The sequence below is a fragment of the Grus americana genome, chromosome 3, assembly GCF_028858705.1.
Source record: "Grus americana isolate bGruAme1 chromosome 3, bGruAme1.mat, whole genome shotgun sequence".
Lineage (NCBI taxonomy): Eukaryota > Metazoa > Chordata > Aves > Gruiformes > Gruidae > Grus > Grus americana.
The window spans coordinates 67,779,039-67,798,540 of record NC_072854.1 but is presented as its reverse complement, the minus strand read 5'-3'; the positions used below and the strand labels follow the sequence as shown (position 1 = coordinate 67,798,540).

General features: G+C 37.6%; 1 protein-coding gene across 8 annotated transcripts in view; it reads left to right on the top strand.

The window, feature by feature from the left end:
* ZDHHC14 (zinc finger DHHC-type palmitoyltransferase 14) overlaps nt 1-16,382 on the top strand; it is a 118,300-nt gene extending 101,918 nt beyond the window's left edge. For 3 of the 8 annotated variants that reach the window (XM_054819159.1, XM_054819162.1, XM_054819158.1), the window contains 2 exons: nt 1,493-1,595; nt 10,358-14,061. In XM_054819159.1, the coding sequence (XP_054675134.1) occupies nt 1,493-1,595; nt 10,358-10,759 (505 nt within the window). In that variant the 3' untranslated portion in view covers nt 10,760-14,061. Of the gene's footprint in view, nt 1-1,492; nt 1,596-10,357; nt 14,062-14,812 lie in introns of those variants that run through there. The other 5 variants (XM_054819161.1, XM_054819160.1, XR_008576241.1 and 2 more) reach the window with 4 other exon arrangements.
* The last annotated feature ends 3,120 nt before the right edge of the window (nt 16,383-19,502 follow it).

The window sequence follows — 19,502 nt, the reverse complement described above, 5'->3', positions numbered from 1 at the left end:
TTTTTAAACCTATGCTACCAAATTCAGAATGCATTTTACATGTCCTCAAAGGTAACTTTCAAATCTTAATTTGATCCATAGCAGTCAGCATAGGTCTAACTAGTGTTCTGGTATATGTAAATAATACACCTATTTTAAAGCATCTGATTTTTGAAGAGATGTAATCTCAGGTGGATTTCTAAGTATTTTGAATGTACGTAAAAACCTGTTCTGCAGACCTTCAGAAGGAGAGCTTAAACCTGTCTCTTGACTTTTGAGAGGGGAAATGCTTTCGTTTTCACTATGCATCCTGTTCTTATCTTTTAAAATGTAAGCCATCTTGACCCTTGGCAAATTTAGAGTTCCAATAAATCAGCAAATATAACCAGTTCTGTGCTGACTTTAGCTCTTGGGTTTTGTAAAGCATTCCTGTCATTTTCTCTTAGTAACAGGAACTATAAACCCTCCAGTTAAAATTTGATATCCTGTGGTAAAATTTGTAGTTTTCCAGATGGGAAGTAACATTGTTCAGGTCAGAGGGCAAAAAAAACCCCCCCAAACAACAACAAAAAAACCCCAAACCCACACCATTTTGGCCTATAATTAAAAATTTATGGTACTATAATTGAAAGCTACATATATTTTTTTTAAAAAAAACAGACAACACCTGTGAATGAATTGAAGCATAAACAGTTGAAAAGTGTTTTGGTAGGAAATGATATGAGCTAATACACATGTAGAATATAGTATTCAGCCTGTACATTCAGCTTTTTATGAATGTTAACTACCAGAACCTAAGTGCGGTTTATCATTCTCAAATTGAGAGTAAAATTGTATGTGGAATTTTAGCAAAATCTTTAGCTAGGTCAGATGATTCCATTCAATATATTTTTTTTAATAATCTTATATAGGTTTTTACTTATTTTTATTAATTTCTCCACAAAACTTTTTCTTAAAATTTCTGATTTCCATCTATAAGTGCATTACTTTGGTAAGAATATTGGAGCGCTATGAGCAGTGCTAGGTACCTGTCATGAAACATCTGGCAAATAAGTTGTCTAAACAAAACTTCCTCTTTCTTTCTTTCTAAATTTTGTGATTAAGTAGCTTCAATTTTGAGCTGTGGAAACTGATAACAAAAGAACTGTCAAAATAGATACTGATTCAAAATGCAGTAGTGAGTTTTGTAATTTTTCACACCTGTGATTTAAAATTCTTGTTTTGTGGTATCTGCTAGTCAGCTTATAAATAGTTTGTCTATGATAAAAATCCAGCAAAGTAGTAGTACATATGACTATGTGGCGGGTAGTATTACAAGGAAACAATTACCTTGCTGATGAGTAGAAACAAAGTCTTGTACTTCAGTTGAATAAAAGGGGACATTTGAAGGTATAGGTGGGGTATTAAGGTCTGTGGTATGATAGCAATCTTTTCTCTTCCTTTTTCTTGAGAGGAGGTAGTTGTTGATCAGAAATATCTCTAACTCTTTTTCTTTATTTTGATTATTCCATAGCTTAATTGACAGAAGAGGATTTATACAACCAGATACCCCACAATTAGCAGGACCATCAAATGGCATTACTATGTACGGGGCCACACAATCTCAGAGCAACATGGTAGGAATCATCCCATAGTGTTGTTCATCAAGATTCCTGTGAATGTTTTCCTTCTCCACTTTCATGTGAACTAATCAAGTAATAACTAACTGGATACAGCTGACACTCTGGGTGGAATGAATTGTTTATTAACAGTAAAGAAAAAAATACGAGGCTTTTTTAAATGTATGTTTCACACAATGTAATAGTTATTCCTTTTCCACACTTGATTTGTTGAATATACTGGCATTTTGACTTGTACTCTTGACACCTCCTGTGTTTTGAACTGGAATATTCAAGTATCATGGACTTGCTCTCGTTCATCATTTTCCAGCTAATTGTTATTTTGTACAGCGCTTTCTTCATACTCTATTTCCTTCTTTGCTTGTAGACTGTGGTTTTGCATAGACTAATGTGTTTTAAAAAGCAAAGATGAACAAAGAGGAGTTTCTAGGGGAGAAGTGTGTTGAAGAAAGAGCAGGAGGACACTGAACTTCCAATGAACAAAAAATGGCAACTGGATTGTTACAACAAAACATCTTTGAAACTGTGCCAATAGTTTTTGGTTTTTGCTGGTAGCATTGGCTATCATAATGGAAGATAGGATTTCCAGTGCCAAGAAGAGGAGAATAACTGGAAAGAGATCTTTTTCCAAAGGCAAGCATCTTACATATGTGCCTATTTCTGAATTGCTATCCACATATCTTCATATTATGTGGGTTCTAAGACTTTGTCATAGAAGCCATGAGTTATGGACACCCTGTCTCTGCCAAAAAAGAGGAGGCCATGAGGCCTTCTGATATAATTCAGCCTTTCTTTTGAACAAAAGAAGAAAAAACTCACTCTTCCCACACAGATTAGTTTTAGTGTTACTGATAAACTGCTATAAGAATTTTGCTGTAGTTCCTAAGCCCTTTTTACTTATTAGTTTGAGGATTGAATAGAAGATTCATTAGTCTCCTTAATGAGAAAATGTATTGGAGACACAGTATTAACTCTGAATCTTCTGTGAGGTGCAGTTGTGCAGGACAAGGTAATGCTCCATACAAATTTTATTTAAAAAAAAAAAAAGAAAAAGTAACTCTGAAAAGAGAAAAGGGGTTAAAAAAAAGGAAAAAAAAAAAAAAGAGAGAAAGCAAACCTTAAAAATAGCTTCAGGTCTTTCAGGGATTACCCAAACTTTCTCATTCTGTCAAGGCTTCTTGTTTTTGAGGATCATTAACCCACAATAACTCCCTGGCATTAAATTATCTTAACATTATAAGAATTATACTTGCATTGTAAGAAGACGCTATAATTATTACTAGATATTAATGATAAAATCTTGTGCCAGTTTGAAAGAAAATTGAATAAATTTGTCTCTAGAAATTGAGAAATCTGTTATGGTATTACTTTAAGTCAAACAGGTAGCTGTCATTATTTTAGTGTAATACCTGTAAATACACAAATTCTTCAAAAATTTGAACTACTTACGTCCTTGAACATCACACTACTAAAGCTGGGAAAGGCTTGGGTTCTTTAACAGTTATCAGGGTCACTTGGAAATGTGCAGCTTTCCTTCCTGAAAATGATATTTCAGAAAAAGCTTGAAAAATGTAATATGTTGTGTTTAGTATGGAGGAATATCTTTAAGACTGTCAGCCATTTTTGTCAGGGTATTTTTCCTGGCCTGTTTCCAAGACCAATTGGTCTCTAGTGACAGCTGGCTATCAGCTTTAAAATTTCTCCCTTGAGTTTTGTTTCAAACTGTTAAAGACCTGCTTAGTTTCCCAGTCTCTCTAACACTATTTTCTCTTTCCCATTTAAAACCTTGCATTCTTTCCTGAGTTGATTGAAGCATAAGAAATTATAAATTCATTTCCTGCTGGCAACAATGCAGTGGGACATAACTTTGCCTCTGATTTGTTCTTGTTTCATGTTTCCTTTTTTCTGTGTTCTAAGGTCAACATTTTTGCTCTTCTCAGTAGACTCTGTTCCTACTTTCACGTTCCCATCTCTCCTATCTCATAAAGCAGCAAACAACAAAACTGACTTCCATATTTCACAGTTAAGATCTCAATCTCATCCACATAACAAACTTACTTTTTTCCTACCAAAATTAATTCACTTTATGGCAAAAATATAACGAAGCATGGGGCATCCTGTTGGCTTTTTTTTTTTTTTAATAGAGGAGGAATCTCTGCAAAATTCTCTAGAATCCCACTTCCTAGAAATTCAGATGCAAACATCAAAATTTCCTTTGGTGATTGATGGTTTAAATAACTGACTAGCTCAAGCCCAAGACTCCAGTGGAAGGAAAACAGTAGAGGGAAAGTCTTTGTGGAAGAAAAGGTTTCCTTTTAACCTCATGTCCTTGCTGACAAAGGTTAGGCAAAAGATGGAATATGATGCAGTCTTCCCTTCTGGAAGGTTGCATACCTCTTGGAAAAAAAGGCAGAGGCATAATATGAAAAATGCTTTCTTGGAGCTGAGGCAGGTGGGCCCCAAAGAACTTGTTAATTTGAAGGGGATGTATCTGGTACTGCAGCTTGTATTATTATGGTTTCAGGTAAGGATAAGCAAAGTGAAATTCCTTGACTTAAGAGCATGTATAGGTCATAGTCTTAGTCCGTAAATACTTTTTAAGTGGCAGAGGTTTAACCATTTATACAACATCAGAGATAATTACACTGTTAGCAAGGTTGACTCTTTCGAGTACAGGAAATAATTTATTAGAAATCTGAATTGTGTTCCAGTATATCTTTATGGTGTGTCTCCCTGGATTTTATTCCAGAATGCATTACATCATCTTATCTGTACGTTGAATCTTAATGTCTAGATGTTATACTACTTAATCCAGATAGCGTGCTAAAATGTCTCTCCTGCCCATTGATATTAAATGATCATTTTAATGAGCATCTTCTCTCACACTTGTCTTCTCTTTTATTCCTTCCCTCTTTCCTTCTCTTCCCTTCCATCAAATCCTTTACTCAATGACTTGTGTCTTTCTAAGTAGAATTCTTTTGTGCTTCACCCAACTAGCCTCTGGTCATTCTTTAAATCTCTCAAGGTTGCTTAATATTATATTCTGCTTTCATTTATTTTAATATAGCTTTTAACATAGCATCTTTTTTGCATTTAACCTCAAAATAAATACCAGGCTAAGTTTAAACTTGCCAGACACTTGTTTTCAGTGCAATACATTATCCCTTATTCAGGATACCATTTGTGAGCCACTATTTTTGTACTTAACAGCTTTTGTGGTAATTTTGCCTTTGAGACTTTAAATATTTCATATAGGAGCTACCCTACTCGTGCTAGTGACTCAGTTTGTCACAATCTCAGAAAGTTAGGGTTGTTGCTATAATCAGTGCTTCATAGACCCGTACTATGATTATTTTCTTTTTCTAGATCTTTTTAACAGAGCTTTTTCTCCTGTTCTCTCCTTAGTATCTCCCTTATTTTACTAAGAGCTGAAGTTTTATTTACTCTTTTGAAGGCTGGAAGAACATAATTAATTTTTTTTCATGGTACATTCCCAGTGGTTTTAATATCTTTTCCAATATAATTTGAAATTAATCTGGTAAATTCATTAGCCAGCTTCTTAATATCCTTATCCTAGTGACAAGCATGGTCACTTGGAGCTAATGATCTGATATTTCCAAAGTATTTCTCTATTGCATTTTATCACTGATTATTTTTACAAGCTCTTCATTAGTTTGGTTGCCCAAGTATCTCTTTTCTAATTCTTAAGAATTTTTTTTAAAATGAAACACAGTATCTCACCCATTATGAAATCATATTTTTCTCTGTATCTTATTCTTTGTTTCTTTCTCTTTCACTTTAATGTTTATTTTCTTTGTATTCTGAAAAAAAGTTCTTATTTCACCATAAACCCATCAGCTACCATTACCTGGATCTGCACTTTTGTAGTTAGCTTTCTCTTAAAAGCCTGAGGTGATTATTGGGTTTTGATACCTGTATTTTATTCTTTAGAGTAATCCATTATGAAGAAACACAGAATCTATCTCACTCCATGCACTTTTTTAGAGGAATGAGTTTGCTTTATTTTTACTGTGATGCATCTAGGAATTATCTAATGCCTTATAAAGTGATAGATCTTACTTCTACCTGCCTCTGTGTCAGGACAGGTTTGGTTTTGTTGGGTTTTTGTTGTTTTGGGTTTTTTTTTTTAAAGAAATTCGCTGGTACTCCTGCATTCTAGGCATCTCTTCCTCAGTGCTTAGGTAGTTCCTTGTGTGCCAAATTCCCTTATTTCCAGTTGTCCCTTTCCTTTCCTGGATACAAATTCTTTAGTGTGTTTGTTTACTTATGCGTATCACTGAAAATTTTAAGAACCATAATAGTGCATGTGCAACATTTTGTTACTAGTGAGACGTGCAGCGAAGTCCTCTCCCAAATGTTCACATCAGTATTTCTGGAGGTGATCTGGAAACAGGAGTCCAGCTGACTCAGGGAACATTAACTCTGACCATCCTAGCGTACTTTCTCCTTTGCTTTTCATATTCTCATTATTAGGAGTAAATATTTCTACCATGACAGTACAAGGATCAGCAAGGATAGGAGCCCTGCTTTGCTGGGAGTTTTATGAGTGTGTTTCCTTGTATATTTTCTGTCATACTTCACAAATACAATTTATGATTGCCCAAAATGGAACTTAGGGCTCTTATCAAGTCAACATTGCACAGTCAAGATTGATAGAGGATTTTTATTAAAGCATTTTACTTCACAGTTGAAACGGATTAAGGGCACATGCAGTAAATCAACTTCATCATTTTGCTTTGGATTGAGGTATGCTTTAGAAGCAATTCATTTGTGCATATTTACTGCATTTTCATTCACGTCGCAGAGCAATATCAGAGCGCATGAACTAGATTTCTTTCAGAAGATGTGTTTCCCAAACATGCTCTAACCCTTCACGGACATTCAGTCCATAAGAATAAACAGTAGCTAGTCTGAAGTAAAATCCCTGGCACAGGTATAGTTTACCCTTTGGCTTCAGAAGCGTTTCTCTTCATAGATCTACTCCTGGTGCACTGTACTACTTGCTAGTGGAGCCAGTGACTTGATGGGTTTTGTGGCTTGGTTGTTGCACAGTATCTGCAATACCATGATTTTGAGTGTGAAATCCTACAGCTGTTGGATACAGTTCCATCCCACCACTTTTTACCCATCTGTTGTATCCATCTATTATGGTATTTCAGCATCCTTTCTGTTACTTCATAGCACTGTCATTCAGTGCTGTCAGTCTCCTCTGAACCTTTTGTTGTTTGTACTTTATTCAGAGATGCTGAGATAATCCAAGCTTCTTTTCTCCATCTTCTGAGAACTGTAACAATTCTTTAATGTTGCTAGTATTTAGAAAATTTTTAACAAAGTTAATTTTAAATTCAAAGTATATAATCTCTGGCTTTGGCATTAGAAATGTGAAAAATATATTGCTATGTACAACAACTATGTTAACATGTATGTTTTGTGTAGCTTAGAAAAAACAGATTTTCTTCAGGAAATAAAATAAAAAATATTGTTTCCTTAGTTGTTTGTATTTATTATTTGTAAAATAACCACAGAATTTTAGGTTTTGTCTAATTTGCTTTAATTTGTGCCTTTTGATGTGAAAATAAATACAGAGATGGCTAAAAATTTCTGTGCATATATATAATTGAACTTCTGTACTTGTAGAAAGTATTAAACTTGTCTTACCTTCAGAATCTGCTGTTCCTCTGAAACAGTGGAAATGTTAAGTGGAAAATAAAATCAGTAGATCTGAAGTAAGAAGTACTGGTGGAATAATTTCTACAGTAGATTTTTAGCTATTCAGATTTCAGTGCTTGGCTTCCTTTTTGTTACAATCATAGGCTTTTTTATTTAATGTGAAATGCTGGCATTGAATAATTCACGTGATTAATAGCTGTTAAGACTTTTGCCCCTAAATTTCATTTAGTTAAGAATAAAATATGGAATTGAGGAAAAACCACCATGCCAGGCCTATAAACAAATCTGATTTCCTTGTTTAGTGTTGGCTGTTTAGACTCAAGGATATTCTACCTGTATAGTACGTGTTGTTTTTATCAGATGTTTTTGAGAGCTTCATTGAACGCGTCTATTTTTTCTAGTATATACCCCACTCTAGACACTTTTGAAAGCTATTTACAGCCTGCACTGGTCACCGTTAAATAGGGAGGGAAAAAAAAAGAAAACTTGAAATGTATCTGAGTAAGAGGAGAGGCTTTAGGGAAGTGACAAGCGCATGGAAAATGAAGAAGAAAGATATAGCACCTGAAAAAGTTTTATGACACTCTGTTTAATGGAGCTTTATGAGGCTACTTTATCTTTTCAATATTGATTCAGTTGAAATGCACTAGAGTTCAGTAAGAAGAAAATTAATTCAGACTATACAATGTGTTCAAGTAAATTACCTTCAGCTAATTTAAAACTGTGCACTTGTATTGCTTGGAACACATTAATGATTTCCTTTTGAAGATCAGTGCTGAAGCTTCACTAAAGTAATAAGTCAGCTGCTAACATTATTTATTTCAATGTACCCTAGTGGTTGTAGGAATACCTTTGTTATTTAACATACTCTTTGGTTAATGCTTTTCAGAGAAGATGGATTCTGTTGGTCTTTTTGAAGTTTGAAAATTCAGTTAACAGATTTTTAAAGTCTGCATAGTAAGGTTGGTTGAAGGGCTATAGTTTAATTGAAATAAGCAGGCATGAATAACAGTATATTAATCAAGACTGAATTGTTCACACTGAATTACTAACTGAAAGCTTGACTTTAAAAGATGCTGACGGTTTTCTTCTTAGTAAGGTACTTATGCAAGGTTTTGGCTTTAAGCCTATGAGTAATCCCTCTGAAATGATACGGGAGCGCTTCAATTGTTTGGCTAGGGCTGTTCATCATTTGGGGAGCAGTGGGGGAAATTGCTTGCGACATACTCAATTTATGTAACAGGAAGTCAGTGCATTTATCTTTCTGAAAGCATAAGTGTTGAAAAATACATAACTGAGTCAGGATCAGACTTATGCCTGTCAAAAAGTAGTTGGTCTGGGAGTCCTAAACCACTTAGACATGTTTAAAATACTGTCTATCTACTGTGACCAAGTAATCTGCTTGCACACTTTCTGAATGTAATGTGTGTGCATCCATCATTAACCCATTCAGTGGTGGAATTGGATGACCTGGAAATATCAGAGGAAGCATTCATAGTGATGACTTTCTTCATACAGTAAAGGAAGCAAAAGTCTTTCCATGAGTTTACATGGAGTATATCACAGTGGCTTATTAAACTCGAATGGGCATTTTAGGGAATTGCTGTGATGTTAGTAGCAATGGATATGACTGGGAATATCTTGAACAGATGTTGGATTTGTAATGTCTTTCAGTAATTTGATATAGATTGAAGAAGTCAGTCCTAAAGTAGAACATAATGCTTTAACAGAATCCTTGAAATAGCAGCGAATAGGCATGTCTTACCTTTGGATATATTTTCCTATTTTGCTTGCTTGCTTCCAAATTTTCTTTGCTGCATTGGAGTTATAGTTGTATTGACTGTAGTGTGTCTCTTGCACACCAGAATAGTAGTATGGCAAATGAATCTGACAGGATTTTCAAAATCTGCAGATGTTATAACTGATCAGGCTATGAATTAAATATATATTGTCCTTGGAAGCTCTCAAAAATCATGCCAGTTTGTGTTAAAGAAACTTAATTTGGCAGCAGGTATACTACCCACTTAGCTAGCTGGACATTATTGAAACACCTACTTATCTTGTCATCTCAAGGAATGAGTGATAATTTTGTATAAACAGTTCTTAGGAATGCTGTAGAGCCAAAAGTGTTCCTGGTAATACTCATTGAGCTTAATTGGGTTTATGTAATGCTGAATTTGGCTTGTTATTGTGAAAGTGCTTGCCAGAAAACTTGTGGTTTGTACCTTGATTCTTTGCATTGTCGAGATTAAATTAATCAAGAAACAACCTAAAAATCATGAAAGTTGATATCAAATAAATCCATCTGCAGTGCTGCCTAATTTCTACACATCCTCTAGAGTATTGAGTATAGCATAGTATATTCTCTAGAGTGTATATATAATATATTAAATTGGGAGGGGAAGACACTTTTGCTCATAGAGGCTGTATTGCCAGCTATATCTTTATAAACCCACCTGCATTAAAGGAATTCTTGTTCCGAAAAAACTTCTGTAGCATGTTAATTACTACTTGTGAGGGTCAATTAAAAAAAATACACTTGCCTAGTGTTTTTGAACTTGGAAAGATGCTTGGGTTATGCCTTTGGGGCTTCTCTCTGAACTGCTAGCTACTCTAGGGTAAAATGAGTAGTGTGGAAGTGATTCATCTCACCTGGAATCAGGGAGGTTTTGAGGTGCCCAATGCAGTTAGTTACAGCCTGTGCAGCTGGGCTTTCCAAATGGCTTTGAACAAGAGTAAGCAAAGTATTTGAATTACAGTACTCACAAAAGACTATTTTAGAGGTTACCAATACCCTTAAGTGAATGCTGTAAATGTTGATTTAATTTACTTTGATAGTAATCCAAAGCACTGGCTCAGTTATGCATACTTTTTTTTCTTCTTCCCTCCCCTCCCCCCTCCCCAGGCAGCATGCAATGGGATTTTTGGGTGGCTAACTGTGGAATGATACTAATGGCTTTCTTTTTTCTCTTCACATCCCATTATTTTCCATACCTTTTTGTTCATATTCTCCCTTTTTTCTCTGTTTTGTTTGCCTTATATGATTTTGACACCCTTCCATTCTGCAGTGTGACCAAGATCAGTGCATTCAGAGCACTAAATTCGTTTTGCAGGCTGCTGCCACCCCCCTACTACAGAGTGAGCCAAGCATAACTAGTGAAGAGCTACCTTTGCCAGGAAAGACTACTATCAGCGGGCCTTGTGCAACTCTAACTCTAGGGCAACCAACACCACCATCTTCTATGCCAAATCTCACATCAGATACAGGTTTGACAGACATGATACCATTAGAAGAGGAACACGAAGGTCATCAGTTTCTCACTCCCGAAGAAGCTCCATCACCCCCTGGGATGCTGCCAAGTGGAAGTCCTATTACACACAGCCATACGATGCATGTCCTGAGTCTAGCCAGCCAGGATTCATTGCATGAAGACTCAGTACGTGGTCTTGTGAAGCTTAGCTCAGTTTGAACAGCTTTTTTGAACGTTGCACTGTTTCTTGGTGACTATACAAATCTCTACTTAACAGGAATGACACTGCAGTACCACTGTAAGACTTCATAACATGCCTATAATGGAAACTTTATCGCGTAATGGAGTCTACTAAAAAGACAAATTATTTTTTCAATGGAGCTATGGCATTTTTTTGACCAGGTTGTTTATGGTTGTGCTTTGATGGTGACTGCATTTTCCTTTTAAGCAAAACCAGGAAAGGTCAATAATCTTGTTTCCTGAAGCTTGGGTACAGCAAGTTGGAAGTCAGCCTGTAACAAACACCATGTACAGTACAAAAGAGAGATTCTTGGATGTGTAAGTGTCATGCTCTGTGTTCTATGCTCTTGTAATACACACTTGTTAAGGCTTACCACACTTGTGGCCAGAATGATCTGCACTTACATGTTATGCTACTAATATTTGAGATAGAAAATTACCATTCCATTTGTTAATCAAAAAAAAAAAAAAAGACTGCAGATATGGATTTGCATGCCACGCTACAGTATGTGTTACAGTGGTGTTGGTATTAAGAGAAAGTGCTGCTTTTTTATTTGTGACTTTCAAAGTGCTGTTTCATTTAAAGACAGTGCAACAAACAAATTAATGGACTATATTATTTTTTCAGTTTATTAAAGTTTATTTTAAATTAATCAGTGGTGCCTAGAAGATGGAGAATTACTGATTTGATCATGTTGCATATCATTTAACCTTCTGTTTAAGTGTTTAGAGTGAGGTATTGTGTTGTGCCATACCACGAGATTCTTCCACTCCCTAATGTGATACAATTACCTGTGGACCTCCAATAAAATGACATCCTCTATTTCTTGGACATGTGTACAGTTATCCTTGCAAAGTTTTCCTGGGGAAAGAGAGGGAAATCATGATTTGTTGACATAGTTTGTAAAGATTTGACTGGAATATATTTACATAATGAAACCAGAGCTATGGAGGAAGAGCTGGTTACAATTAGGATTGCTTCAGCATCTTTTATGGTTTTGTTTGAGATGTGTATTTGTTCCCATAAGAAATCTTTATTTGGAAACAGTAGAGTTAGCCTCTGCTTGAACTGTAATTCTGTATCCCTTATCACATGGCTAAAGGGCAAGGGGCTTAAGATTCAAGACAAAGACAGACAGATTAGTGAAGTCATCTTACATGGTTAACAATATACTGTAGCTGTCCCCAGCCATCATCCTTCCTTTGTATTTGTCCTTTAATATTTTAAATATTTTAAATTTTAAATGAAAATGTTGATTTCATAGAATTCTTCTGTACTTTTTGTTTTTAAGTAAAGCACAATGAAAATGTTAAGGAGATTTTTATAACTGTTTTTCATGATAGCTGAAGAGAACCTTAGTTCAGCTGAGAAAGCTTAAATATTGTATTTACTATGCTTTTCAGGATGTGGAATCTGGATTCTTCTTTTTTCAGGACAAGTTAAGTGCAGAATGTGCTTTATCTGATGCTTCTGTGGCATGAAAGTGTCCTCCAGTTAAGAAATGTCACAGTTCTGTATCGTTCACCATGCTCATTCACTGACACCAAGCTAAAAATCTTGTTTTTACTTCCGTTGTTGAAGTTGAGAACAATCAGCCTGCAGAAAATCAGTCACCCATGCTATTGAAGCATCAGACAAGATACCGACAAAGTCCCAGATTTCATAAGCAATCTGCTTCTGATGATGTTAGCTTTGACCTAATTTAGCGTGTAGAACATAGCAACGCTTTCTGTCTGTAACTGCTGTAACAGGCCTGCCAACCTCTGGCGGGCAAGTCTGTCCCAGCTATTGGAGCCACCCTCCCAGCATTTTCCTGAAGCTGGGACTGTCTCGAGTTCTTTCCACCAGCCAGACTGTAGTGACTGACATGTACCAGTTGGCCGGTCTCCCAATAAGCCCCAAGTATCAGCACTTATTTCTGTGTCTGCTCTTGAAGAAGAGCCAGTGATGCTCATCTTGATTTCATCTTTCCCTGATGTGGCTTCTCATGTATGAAGCCATGAACATCTGCATTAAAGCAGGTAACGGATTGAGGGCTGGAGATATTGGTCTCATAGACCTGGGTAAAGAATCCTGGCTTTGAGTATGTAGACCAGTCTTGACTGAATCATTATCTCATAGGTGCCTGGGGGTAGTTAACTGTGGATGCATTACTCACTACATAGGACAAGTCAAATATTTTTAATGTGGTATCAAAACTTTCCACTTGTAGCAGTAATGATGAGGATCACCATTTTAAGGAAATTGTTCTCTTTAAGTCTCCCTGAAATACTCGAGGGATTTTACGCTTCCAAGAATACTGACTTCGTGACAACATTTGTATGTCATTGCCACTAGGGAGTAGTACAGAAAGCTGCTCTTCAGCTCTCTGCACACAATAAAATTAGTGTCAGTTTTAACATGGAACAGAAGGGAGAAGGACAGGATTAGAGTCTTTATGCTGTTTTCCTTGTGCTGATGCTTTTCACCATCATTTTTTGAACCTTTTGTTTATGAGTGAGGAGTAAGAATTACCTAACAAATTGGAAACAGATGTGGTAGTTATTTACTTGTTCAGGTGACTTTTTTCTTTTAGTTTTTAAGATGACAGCCTTATTTTTTTTAACATCCTGCCTATGTTTTGAAGTTTGGCATTTGAGAATAAGTGGAATACTTTGTATTTGTTTATCTATATATTTATATCGCCCTTATTTTAAGTGTGTTTTCCTTCCCATCTGTCTTTTTGAAATGGTGACACCTCCAACCGCCCTGACACGACTGCCTTGTGAGGACATCTGCTGGAAGATTTCGGAACTAAGTCTATTAACCCATATGGTGTGGTACTTGCAGGCTTTAATTGTCAGCAGGCAGTGATTTAGCAGCAGGTTGATCGAAGAGATGGCTCTAGAAGGGTTTCTGGTCCATTCCTCTCACCTCCATCACAGCTGTCTTCAATCGTGGGCGCTCCCTTCGTTGGAACTTGGATATCCATCTGGAATGAGTCAGCAAAGTAACTATTCATCACCTACTCTATGGATTTGACTTTTTTTTTTGTAGTTTGATTGAACTATGATTACAGAACATGCACACTAGGGATCCAAAATTATAATCCTAGTGAATACTGCACAGAGTTTTTTCTATTTTTTTCTTTGACAATTAGCATACTAATATCAAATAGTTCTTTCCATGTTCATCTGATTTATAAATGTAGAACCAAAGTGAAAGTTGGTATTTTCAGAAAAGTAAATATTTATTTTTTCTTAAAAATCTAATATCTTCAAATGTGTAAAACCTGGTTAGTTTATCTGATTAAAAAATATTTATTTTGCTTTGTTTTTTTAAATAACATTTTTCCCTTCTAGGTCTCTATATAATATTCCGTGTAGCCTGAAATATAATACTTCATAAAATGTTTTTAAAGGTTCTTTATTCTTGTGATTTCTCAAAGGCATTTCTATTTTAAAAGGGAGTTTTATATTCCTGTTGGTTAAACAGTAATGTAATAAATGTCAAAATTATTGTTGTATTTTCGTATTATAGTGCATCCTTTATCCACTTTTCATCTGCTCATGTTAACTGATGTTACAGGTAGATGTATTTCTGCATAAAGTGGTTAATGCATTCATTAAAAATAATCTTATAGACAGAAGATTAGCTGTTTTGCATTTGATCCTAGTGAATGATCCTAGAAGCAGCAAACTGATCTCATAAACCCAAAGACCTATAGGTTAGCAGCATATGTTACAAGGGAGATGACCAACTTGTGGTATTGCAGATTTTGTATTTGTTTAAATCTGTACAGCAAGTACAATAGTTCACGGTAAGTAAATTATTGCTGAAATACTAAACAAAGGAGTATCTCTGCAGAACTAACAAAATTGAGCTTCTGTTTATCTTTTACTTCCCAAATTCAATACAGTTTGAAGAACAACTCAGCAATGTTAGAGAGGAATCCAATCCTTATTTTAGTTCTCTTCTGGTTTAAATTATATGTGAGAATTTTCATCATGTAATTGTTGATTTTTATTTTTTTTTCCCCTTCTTATCAACAGTGGTACCCTGAAGATGAACATGGTTTGCTTGGCCTTGGGCCCGCCTAACTCTACATTTTAAAAATCAGTTGCTGCCCAAGTGATTTTTGTTTTAAGGGCCAAAATGAAATAAGGTAGTATACTTCAACACACTTTCAAATATTCTAAGGCCCAAAATATGAATGGAATGTGTTGTAGACAGCTGCATATAGATTTAGTTCATTTAAACTGGAACTGTCCTAGTTTTCAGGATCTATCTGGGTCAGGGCTTCCTGGTTTTGATTGCCTGCCTGCCCGCAAAGACATTGCAATTTCACATCTGGCTGAGTGTACTGCCTGGACTTCCAAAAGACTGTTGGGATTAAGTGAGCTATTTAAACCTGTGCAAATCTAGATTAATTCTGAGCTGATGCAGCAATTCAGTTCCATCGCCAGGAAGCAACTGTCTCTTAACATTCAACTACAGAATTTCAGCATTCACCACAAACAGTGTAGGGTGGGGAATAGAACAACTTTTGGATGTTATGAACAGATAAAATAGAAGTTTGTTTCTAAGATAGGTCAGAGAGGACAGGAATAAGATGATGAAAGGGAGAAGACTGTGAGTGAAAGCAGAACAGAGAAGATTAGCAGGTGACATGGAGGAAAAGAGGAATTAACCTGTAAGCTGTAGGAGGAGCGGGAGGGGGAATAAACAAAAAAGCCACACAGGGGGAAAAAAAGGACAGCTGTCAATATTAATCAAACAAGACAAAAAAATAATAATCAATTGCTCATTGGTATTTAAACATTTTTGTGAGAAATTTCTTAAAAATCATTCTGGGAAAAAAATTAAGAGAAATAAGGTCAGACTTTTGAGAGAAAGCAACTGTAGGAAAATGATGAGAAAAATGCGAGGAGTTGATCTGCCTTCAAACTCCTCTCCCTTAATACCTTTTCCTACTTTTGTTTTGAAAATACATTTGTAATACAAAAACAGGTTAAATCTTGGTCTCTTTGAAGTTGATGGGAAGCTTAAGACATTGACCATGTCTGAAAATGGTAATTGCTTTAGCATTTTGCATTTCCGTACTGATAATTGATTTAGCATTCTGTATTTCCATACCAGAAGTGCCATTGCACTGGGAAAATGAATGGTGTAGTATGGTTCTGTGTTTCTTGGTGATCCCTTCACTAAATTTGCTCACCTTTAAGTAAAAGTGTTTTCCTAAGTAGTAGTCTCGCCAATTGGGCGCGAAACCTGGAATTCAGTCAGAGTTTCTGTGAGTAGTGTGCAAATAGGAATGAAGACTACAGGCTAGATAAACTTCGTGGTTTACAAACCAAAAAGATCTGTCCCACAGAGATATACTTTGCAGTATATACTGAAGTCAGTTCCACTGGTAACAAAACATTAATGCCAGCGTTGCTGTGTTGGGTTTGCGTGGCAAGGTTTTGGTAGCGGGGGGGCTACAGGGGTGGCTTCTGTGAGAAGCTGCTAGAAGCTCCCCCTGTGTCTGATAGAGCCAATGCCAGCCGGCTCTAAGATGGGCCTGCCGCTGGCCAAGGCCAAGCCAGTCAGCGCCTCTGTGATAACATATTTAAGAAGGAAAAAAAAACACTTGGAGAGAGAGAGCTTTTTGCAGCCAGAGAGAGGAGTGAGAAGATGTAAGAAACTCTGCAGACACCAAAGTCAGTGCAGATGGAGGGGGAGGAGGTGCTCCAGGCGCCGGAGCAGAGATCCCCCTGCAGCCCCTGGTGAAGGCCATGGTGAAGCAGGCCGTCCCCCTGCAGCCCATGGAGGAAGGATGAGGGGGTGTAGAGATTCCACCTGCAGCCCGTGGAGGACCCCACGCCGGAGCAGGTGGAGGCACCTGAAGGAGGCTGTGGCCCGTGGGAAGCCCACGCTGGAGCAAGTTCCAGGCCGGACCGGTGGACCCATGAAGAGGGGAGCCCACGCCAGGGCAGGTTTGCTGGCAGGACTTGTGACCCTGTGGGGGACCCCACACTGGAGCAGTTTGCTCCTGAAGGTCTGCACCCTGTGAGAGGGACTCCATGCTGGAGCAGGGGAACGATGAGAGGAGTCCTCCCCCTGAGGATGAAGAAGCGGCAGAAACACCGTGAGATGAACTGACCGTAACCCCCACTCCCCGTCCCCCTGTGCCGCTGAGGGGGGCAGAGGTTGAAGCTGGGAGTGAAGTCGAGCCCGGGAAGATGGGAGGGGTGGGGGGAGGTGTTTTAAGAGTTGATTTTATTTTCTCATTCCTCTACTCTGTTTTGCCTAGTAATAAATTCGATGAATTTCCTCTCTAAGTTCGGTCTGTTTTGCTCGTGACAATAATTAGTGAGTGATCTCTCCCTGTCCTTATCTCGACCCACAAGCATTTCGTTATGCCTTTTCTCCCCTGTTTGGTGAATGAGGGGAGTGAGAAAGCGGCTCTGGTGGGCACCTGGCCTCCAGCCAGGGTCAACCCACCACAGTTACCTTGACATATTTTATGCCCTTCCCTACTTCAGCTACATTTCCTCTTCTAAAAACTTGGAAAAACAAAACTAAGTTTAACCCTGCTATAATTTAAATGTCCCCAAACCTGAAGCTGGTAACAGCTGCTGGGACTTACCTGTGTGCATTTAGCTGTAGTTATGGAAAGGACACGAAGGGACCACCTTAAAGCAACTTGGCTGAGTGATCTGTAATGTGAGGAGAACTCTTGGAGCCTTTCCTGAGCTCCTCTCAAAAGCACCATATACAATTGAGAAAAGGATGTGAATTTAGCAGGCTCCAAAGTATCTGCCTTTGGTGTTATGCTCTATAGTATGTCCATAGTAATCTGCAGGGATCTGACTACGCTGGGGGCTCTTAGTTGGGAGGTGGAGGATGAGGTGGACTATTGAAGTGTCCTACTTGTTAAGGAATGAACTTGAAAGAACAGTGGAAAGTTCAGTCAAGGTGGTGGCACTGCAGTTAAAGCAGTGTTCACATGAAGGGTATGAGTAAGCGATTCCTGTTGCGTATGTGTTTGCTAAGCACAAGGGGCTGAGTCTCCTGCAGTGTCAGGAGAGAGAGCACTAGTGCACAATGGGTTCACACAGTTTGTCACCAGGAAAGTTCATTTGTCTGTTTAAAAAAAAAAAAGGCTATTTATAGATGAGAGTATTAATTTAATTCGATGTATGCATATGCAGTTATCGCATGGTTTTGCAGGTCAACCACAACTTTGTTGCAATAAACAGAAAATTGGTTACAGGTTTTCTGGTTTGTGTGCCTTGCTACGTGCCTTGCGGTAGTGCCGCGGTTGCTCATTGTGGTTATTGGCTGGAATAGGAAGGGAGGAGTTCCTGGCAGAAACCACAGCTAGACAAGCTTTCTTTTCTGTTCTTTTCTTTCCTTCCTTCCCCCCTTCCCCTCTTCTTCCATTTTAGGGTATCTTTTCCTTTGCGTCATCCCGTTTCTCCACCTCCTCAGAAAATCCTGGGGCAAACGAGCTCAGGCTCCTGCAGTCTGGCAGACAGGTGCATCTGACTTGGTCTTTACCCCCTTAGTCACGCCACCCCTCCATGCGCTTACCCGGCACCCTGGTACACAACTTCCCTGATTTCTGTGGCTCCTGAGAAAACCTCAGTCTGCAACAAAACGAGCCCAGCTTCCTGCTGCTCTTTCATGTGGGGATGCTCTTGGAACCTCCACTGTCACTGAGCTCGTCAGGAACTTTTCTCAGAGGGCATGGGAGGCATGCAGGAACAGGAGGGGTTTCTCAGTTGCTTGTTTTCATGAAATGCACAGGATTTTTGTATTTTCAAGACTCCTACCCCTTTATATCATTTGATTGAAATATATTCTTATTTAGGGGCATGGAGACAGAGACATACACTGGCTATACACTTGCATATGAAACCAGGCTGAAAAAATTATTAAAAGTTTTGTGTTGATAGGCTAAGATGTGTTATGGGAAAGTTATATCTATGAGTGAGAAGGGAATGAGAAGGCTTATATCCAGAACTTTTTGACTAAATGCCTGGGACTGAATTTCTTCTGGTCTTTGGTTCCGTATATACCCACATTGGTATTTTAATGCACTTTTGCAATAAATTTTCCTGTTATCTCTGCTTAGCACTGTGGCTCATATTATGGAGCAGTCTTGTAATATGAACTAGATTTCTTTTAAATAAAAAATAAACCAGAAAATAGTTTCTAGGAGCATATCTAATGCAATCCAAATGCTACCAGGACCAGACTGGAGCTACTCGAGAGTTTCTATCCCTAAACCATAGAGTGTGGACATCAGGTCATCAGCTCCAAATGTTTTTTTACAGAAATCTATGCATATTAAGATCACTGCTTGTGAACATAGATATGACCATGGATAGATTTCATAACAAACTTGTATTGTTCCTCTTGTTCCTTTTGCTGATGTTGTGCTCTTCCTTATTTAAAAGTATGAAAATACCTAGTAATCTGTCAAAATTAGCTTTTGTGAATTTACAGGATGTATGTCTTTAAAATATATTAAAAAAAATCTTAAATGAGGAAGTCATTAACAGTGTACCCAGAAAATGCAAGACTAACACGTGCAATTCAGGGATGCGCAGCAGCATCACGTACCTTCATAAGCTACCCACTCAGACAACACGTTGTCCAGAAATCTTAGGGCCTGATTTCTTGTACACATCAATTTCATTAGTTCATGAGCCTTAACCTAAGTTATTATAGAGAGCTGGCTTCTGCTGATAA